Source organism: Aspergillus puulaauensis, chromosome 7 (genome assembly GCF_016861865.1).
Source record: "Aspergillus puulaauensis MK2 DNA, chromosome 7, nearly complete sequence".
Lineage (NCBI taxonomy): Eukaryota > Fungi > Ascomycota > Eurotiomycetes > Eurotiales > Aspergillaceae > Aspergillus > Aspergillus puulaauensis.
Window position 1 is genome coordinate 1 of NC_054863.1, and position 7,704 is coordinate 7,704.

The 7,704-nt window shown below is 54.4% G+C and overlaps 2 protein-coding genes across 2 annotated transcripts; both read right to left on the reverse strand.

The window, feature by feature from the left end:
• Positions 1-1,124: 1,124 nt before the first annotated feature.
• APUU_70001A (uncharacterized protein) lies at positions 1,125-3,035 on the reverse strand (the record flags this gene model as incomplete). The annotated part of the gene is made up of 1 exon (XM_041694826.1): positions 1,125-3,035. One exon carries the CDS (start codon positions 3,033-3,035, stop codon positions 1,125-1,127), a length of 1,911 nt encoding a protein of 636 aa, XP_041560617.1.
• Positions 3,036-3,055: 20 nt separating this feature from the next.
• Positions 3,056-6,163, reverse strand: APUU_70002A (uncharacterized protein; the record flags this gene model as incomplete). The annotated part of the gene is made up of 1 exon (XM_041694827.1): positions 3,056-6,163. The coding sequence occupies one exon, from the start codon at positions 6,161-6,163 to the stop codon at positions 3,056-3,058; it is 3,108 nt and encodes a 1,035-aa protein (XP_041560618.1).
• Positions 6,164-7,704: the final 1,541 nt, after the last annotated feature.

The window sequence follows — 7,704 nt, forward strand, 5'->3', positions numbered from 1 at the left end:
CCCTAACCCTAACCCTAACCCTAACCCTAACCCTAACCCTAACCCTAACCCTAAAATTTAAACCCTTAACTTTAAAACCCTCCCTCTGATTACTTAACTCTTTATATCAAAATATTCAAACCAACCCTCCAAACTCGAAAATCTATAACCTTATAACCCTTACCCTTATAATGAATCCGATTGTTTAAAACCCTCACTCTATACTCTAAATCCCTTAACATCAAAACCCTCACTCTCTACTTCAAAACCCTTACTCTGAACTTCAAAACCCTCCCTCGAAATTTAAAATCCATACTCGAAATTTAAAATCCTGAACTTCAAAACCTTTCCCCTATCTACCAATCCCTCAATATTCGAACCCGGACTCTCAAATCAATACTTAAAATCTTGAAATCTTTAACCTGACCCTGTGAAAACTATAACTTCTGAATTCTTCACTTTGATAAACTATCTTGATTTCCAAATCCCCGGACTTTATATCCTTGAATTATCTGATTGGGAAACCTAATAAATCTCCCACTACCCCCTGATTATACCCTTTCGCACCTCTAAATGTATCCTCAATCTAACTTATCTCGTTTCTTTATTTTCTCTTTAATGACTATTCTTTATTATGTTACTTAAAAATCTCTATAATTTTGATGATAATGCTCCTGATCCTGGTAATTCTTAAAATCTTCCTGATTATTATATCTCTTTAACCAAGTTATATAATCTTTTTTATATATTCTTATAATCTACTTCACTCGTTAATTAATTTAACCCTCTTCCTGATTCTCTAATCCAAATATGATAAAATATATTCTGATTCTCTTAATAAATCATTACCCTGTTCTGTCCTATGTCCTTACTTGAATTATAAAACTAATCAAAATCCTTTGGCTATACTCTATGATCTATCAATCTAATTTTTTCCAAAATAATCATCTCCCGGGATCTTTCATACCCCGATAATATATATATATATCTGGTCTGCATCTAAAAATATCTCCTGCGATATATACTCTTCGCTATAACCCGGTGATATATATCTATATCTGGACCAAACCTAAAACTATGCCCTGTCATATATATTCTTCACCACACACCCGGAATGATATGGATTTCTCTTCTCAATCCTACCGTCATATTAACCCGGCTTCGATATCATGACATACCCGTCGTAACCAACAAAATACTGCCTGGACCTCAACTCCCTGTCTATCAACAGTACCCTGCCCAAAAAATGCCGCCACCGATCGATAATCCCCGGCCGGAACGGGCCCGGCCACAATCTCCTGCTGGAATATCTTCCCGGCGTATATCACCCGGCCCTCCAACTGCCGCGGCTGTAACCACTGCTCCCATGCGGGCTGGACCATACGGCGGAATGGCCCGTACACCATCCCGGCAATCATCGGGAGCAACGCCCCGCGCCATGTACATGCCTCCCCATGCTGCCACCCATGGCATATCGCCTGCGGCATCCCGCATTGATAACAACACCGAAACGGCACATAATCCACCCGCCGCTGCACCTGCCCCAACCATTCCTGCGCTGCATGGCTCTCTGCATGCGTGCATTGCTCTAATTGATGGTCCCCATCCCGCCCCCGAACCGTGCAAATATAACACTGGTCCAGCCATTGCCGGGCCTCCTGCTCAATGAATTCCTCATCAATCCCAGCCTGCATGGCCTGCGCCTGCTGTTGGACGGCCGCCTGCTCATACTGCCGCTCTTGGGGGGTATACCCGGCGCTGGCGGGAATAACCCGGGCTCGGGGCACCTGGGATGTAATGGACTCGCCGCTGTTAATGGACATGGCCCGCGGGTGATCCGGGTTCTCCCCTGTATCGGAACTGGATGATGCATAATGCAGGATAAACCCTAATCCAGTATGAATCTGGGCTCCAGAACTGCGAACCGCATCATTGGGTAACCCTAACTCTGGATCTCCCTGCCCGGAACCTTCGAACCCTGACTCTGGTGCCCTCCCGAAACGGCTGAACCCTGACCCTGACCCTGACCCTGGCGGACTGCTGGCCATACTAACGGGCTCCTCCTGCACCTCCCAATCGGGATCACACCCGTCACATGCCAATTCATCCGGACCCTGATCCCGGCACCGCTCCCGCGTGTATCCATCCACCGTCCCATCCAGGTACCCATCCAATATATATCGTCGACATCCATGGCCCATGTACGCCTGCACCAGCTGGAAATCCGCGTCCGCCACGCCATGGATCCATGGATCGGGCGTCTCCCACCCATTGGGATGGATAATCACGGCCTCGCTGCCCTGGCCATCCCGTCCAGCCTGTCCACTTTCCTGCCCGTACTCCAGCAACGTCCGCGGCCGCCCAATATGGATCACGCACCGGATATCGGGAATATCAATACCCATCCCTAACGCACTGGTGGCCGCAATCACCCGGTGCAGCCCGTCCTGGAACCGCTGCATCACCCCAGCCCGGTCCACTGCCTCACTGTGGTATGCCTCACACCCGAATTCCCGGCTGATGGCCTGCACCTGGCTCTTGGTCTGCCCGTACACGATCACCCGGCCTCCCCGCGCTTGCTGGATCCGACCCTGGATGTACTGCACCACCCCGGGCGTCACCAACCACTGATGGGGTTCCCGCGGGGTCTGGCGCGGTAAAATGGGCCGCCATACCCGGTATGCCACGTTCCCCCGGCTGGTCCGGGCCCGGTACATACCCACCGCGCTGGCGGGATGCTGGATCCGCTGGACAAATATTCGTTCCATACTGGGGGGCAGTGTGGCCGTTAAAAATACCATCTGCGTGCGCGCACTGACCAACCGCCCTAATCGGGCCATGGCCGGCCGGAAATCCTTCTGCGAATTCAATATAATATGGCACTCGTCCACCACGATCCGGTCCAACCGCCGCATCCACCGCTGCCGGTTCAAAAACGTGTGGAAATCCGGGTCCTCGCTGGATTCGGGCGTCACCAACACAATGGCAGCTTCATCCGGGGGTCGTCGGCTCTCCCATGATACACACCGGATCCCGAGCTGCTGGCACCGCTGCATCAAATCCGCCCGCAGTGAAACTAACGGGACCACCACGATGGTACACCCCCCGGGGCCACGAACGCGGGCAACATGAATAACATGCTTTTCCCGCCCCCGGTGGGCATCACCGCCACCACCGGGCTGGCCCCATCCTGGATGGCCTGGATGGCCGGTTGCTGCACGCCCCGGAACTGTATCTCCCCCTGTCCGGTCATCCGCTGCAGTGCGGCCTCCATGTCCGTGGCCTGCAGCTGCGTCCGCCGCCGGGCCTGGTGATCCGCGGCCTGCGCCTCCCATGGGTTGACCCGTTTCCCCAGCACCGTGGGGGTTTCCGCGGTAAACCCTAAAAACTGATGCCAATCCATGCTGGATGCCCGGAACTTCAACCGCCGCACCGTCGTGCTCCCGGCGAATTCCATGCTTTCCCGCCCATATACCATCCCGGCCACGTGGGTGCTATGCCCGGCCTGCTCGTCTGCAATATCCCCGATCCCGTCATCGGGGTCGGTATCGGCGGCAATGGCTGTCAGCTCCTGCTGCCGCTCGGTTTGGATGTTGTCCGGGAACGCGCTGGATCCCCGCAAAAACCGCCGGCTGATGCCCACCGCGATGTCCCGGTAATTCGCCACGTTGAACCCGAACCCTAACCCCAGCCCGGTCTGGCTGGCCTGCTTCAATGCCTCCCGGAACCGCTCGCTCGTCCACGTCCGTCCGCTGCCCACGTCCGGTCCCCATAAATATGGACTGCGGTGGTGGGGTTGGGATTCAGTCCCGGGTTCCACCGTCCGCCCCCAGCTCACGGCCAGCTGCCGCAGGAATGGCAACACCAGCCATAAATACCAAACCACTAATTCACCCACGGCCCGGGGTAAATATCGATGGATGATCTTCACGTCATTACTGCTATAAAACCCCTTGTGGTATGCGGACACGAACACCACCATCCCATCTTCAATATATATATTGCGGCGCATGTTGGTGTCGGTGTTGACATGCTGGATACTCAGCAGCTCGGGGGCCCGCGCGGGGGCACCGCTGGTCAAATACACGGCCACCGCCAGCTTCTCCTTAAACCGGGCCACCTGCTGGAAGTACTTGGTGGCCTTGCTGGCGCTGAGCCCCCCCTGGGTGACGAATGCCCGGGCCACCGCGGGTTCCTGCGCAATCCGGTCGATTAACCAATGGCGCCCCGGAACGGGCCACTGCGTCCGCTGGTCCGATAAAAAACTCCAACCCGGCGTGGCTTCGGTGGGATTATCAAATAACCCGTCCCATGGGATCGCCGGCCACTGGCGGGGTTCGGGCTCACACAGCAGCCCTCCCAGTAATCCCCGCGCGGCCTGGACCAGCCCGTGCACCATCCCGCGGAACTGGCCCATGGTAAAATCCAGGTTCTTGTACAGCAACCGCTCCGTGCCCATCCAGGTCACATGGCCGGGGGCTGTGGTGTTGTAATAGACCTTGAGCCTGTATGTCCGCCAGTCTAACAACACCTCCACCGGCCCGTGTTGGCCCCGGACCATGAACTTACCCACCATGATATCAACCCCGGTCTGGAACGGCATGCGGCCCTGGCGGGATATCCGGCTGATGGGGGCAGCATCTTGGCTGTGGATGGACGACAGTGGGGATGACGGGATCGGGCCCCCACCTGTACCCTCCGCGAACCCTTCATCCTCCATGATCAATCCTAAATCATCGTCCGCGGCATCCCCAGTCCAGGAGCCCTGTTCGGCCTGCCCCGCCCACATCTTGATAATCGCCATGGGCTGGGGATCCAGCCATAATGCCTTCTGCACGACCATGAACCGCGCCACCTTCAACACCCGTGAAATGATTGGGGGGTAGCTATCCGGATCCAGCCACGTCTTGATCCCCCGTCCGAGCACGGCCATACTGCATACCAGTGCACTCTCATATTCATGAACCTGGATCTTCTGGTTTAACAGCTTAATGCAAAACTCCAAGCATGCTGTTTCTACCCGGGTCATGACAAACCCGGCAACCCTAATCCTGAACCCGGAACTCTCCTTAGCTGGATCCTCTATGGGATCGGGGCTGGCGCGGCTGTCGTCCGGGACGGGGGATGCCACAGCCCCATGCACCACCTGCATGGCCGCCTGCCACAGCCGTTGCCAGGTCTTCTGCTGCCGGCTGGTCATGATATATCGGGGCTCCTTCCCCTGCCATGGCCACTGGGTCTGGGTGCGCGCGATGAATATTAATATCTGCTGCCATGGCCGCACATGGTCCTGGATGCTCTTTTCATCCATGTACGCCTGTAGCGGCGTGTGGGGGGTCTGCCCCGGCATGGTGCAGATCGCGGCCATGCGGATCCCGCTCCCGCAGTGCTGCACGGTCCGCTGGCTGCGGCGGGCTAACTGTTCCATAGTATCCCAGATCACCTGCATGGCCTGGCTGGTCTCGTCCATCTCGTCTGCTCCCGGCGTGGCCACCACGTCCAGAAGGTCCTGCGGGTGTACCTCAGCCAGATACCGCGCCCACCGGGTCCGCCGCAGCCATGGGTTAGCATCCTGCAGCTCCCCGGCCTGGATCACCTGGTTAGCAGCGGCCTTGTTATCAGCTGCTGCCTGGGCCTTGATCTCGGCTATCATAGCCTCCCGGTCAGTGCTGGGGGTGGGTGGTTCCACGGGCTCGGGGTCGCAGGATCGAATATGCACTAAATGGGAGTTCTTCCGTGATGGGAATACCTGCTGCCATGCTACCATGCGGAATGACTGCTGGAAACTAGCCATGCCCTGTTCCCGCTCCTGGCGACTAATAAACCCGCTATGGCGATGCTGGGTCCATCCATGGACCTGCTGCCAGTGTTTCCGCATACTTTTGATATGGGTGGTGATGTACTGGTAATGTTCGGGGTCCTGCTGGTACTGCATGCCGTTCATGTACAGTTCAATCCCGGGTAATGGATTCTGCAGCATCCGGGGGATCTGGACAGCGTGGGGTTCCTGCATCACATTATCCCACTGCTGGATTGCCTCGGCCACCTGCGTACACTCCTGGGGCTTGATGGAATGCTTAACCTGCAGATGCGCGGCTACCTCCTTGGGGTGCACACCATATTTACAGCAACGACATATGATAATCTGTAAACTAGGGATCCTTTGAAAAAATTGATGTTCCATGGTGCAGGACTGAATCTGCAAGATATATATATATATTATATGGTGGTTTCGGACTCGAGTCGCCGGGATAAACTTGGGATATGAATTAAAAATAGCCTGAAACTGGATCCCCTACCTTTCTTAAGCATGAAAATAGCCCCTGAATTCTTGCTGATTATATATGGTTGGTTCGGACATGTTATTTGTACGGTCGGTCGCGGGTGGTGATGATCCCCCATCAAACCTGAATCTGTTATTCTAACCAACTTCAAGCCAGTACCACACCCTTTGTAGTAAATCAACCAGCTTGAAATTTCGCCAAGTTATACTTTAACTAATACTGAACCGGCTGGCTTAGTTTAACCTCAATCGCCCTATAAAAGTGCATGGAGTGCTACACATGAAAAGCATGGAGTACTACCCCTGCCATAGGTGCCTTGAGCCAATCACAGTAAAACCCTAACTGCTCCACAGCGGGCAGTCCTTTAAGGACTCCATGCCGCCTGTAGGATAGGTAACCCTAACTCTGGATCTCCCTTCCCGGAACCTTCGAACCCTGACTCTGGTGCCCTCCCTAAGCTACTGAACCCTGACCCTGATCCTGACCCTGGGGAACTGCTGGCTATACTAACCAGCTCCTCCTGTGCCTCCTAATCAGGATCACACCCGTCACATGCCAATTCATCCGGACTCTGATCCCGGCACCGCTCCCGCGTGTATCCATCTACTATCCTATCCAGGTACCTATCTAATATATATTGTCGACATCTATAGCCTATATACGCCTGTACCAGCTGGAAATCCGCTTCCGCCACGCCATATATCCATGGATCGGGAGTCTCCTATCTATCGGGATGGATAATCACTGCCTTGCTGCCCTAGCCATCCCGTCTAGCTTGTCTACTCTCCTGCCTGTACTCTAGTAATGTCCGCGGCCGCCCAACATAGATCACACACCGGATATCAGGAATATTGATGCCTATATCTAATATACTGGTGGCTGCAATTACCCGGTGCAGCCTATCCTGGAACTGCTGTATCACCCCAGCCCGGTCTACTACCTTGCTGTGGTATGCCTTATATCCTAATTCCTGACTGATGGCCTGTACCTGGCTCTTGGTCTACCTGTACACGATCACCCGGCCCCCCCGGGCTTACTGGATCCGGTCCTGGATATACTGCCGTACCGTCGGCGTAACTAACTACTGATAGGGCTCCCGGGGGGTCTGGCGGGGTAAAATAAATCGCCATACCCGGTATACTATATTCCCCCGGCTGGTCCGGGCCCGGTACATGCCCACCGCGCTGGCCGGATGCTGGATCCGCTGGATAAATATCTGTTCTATACTAGGGGACAGTATAGCTGTTAAAAATACCATCTGCGTGCGCGCACGGACTAACCGCCCTAATCAGGCCATAGCCGGCCGGAAATCCTTCTACAAATTTAATATAATATAGTACTTGTCTACCATAATCCAGTCCAACCGCCGCATCCACTACTACCGGTTCAAAAACGTGTGGAAGTCCGGGTCCTTGCTGGATTCAGGCGTTACTAGTATAAT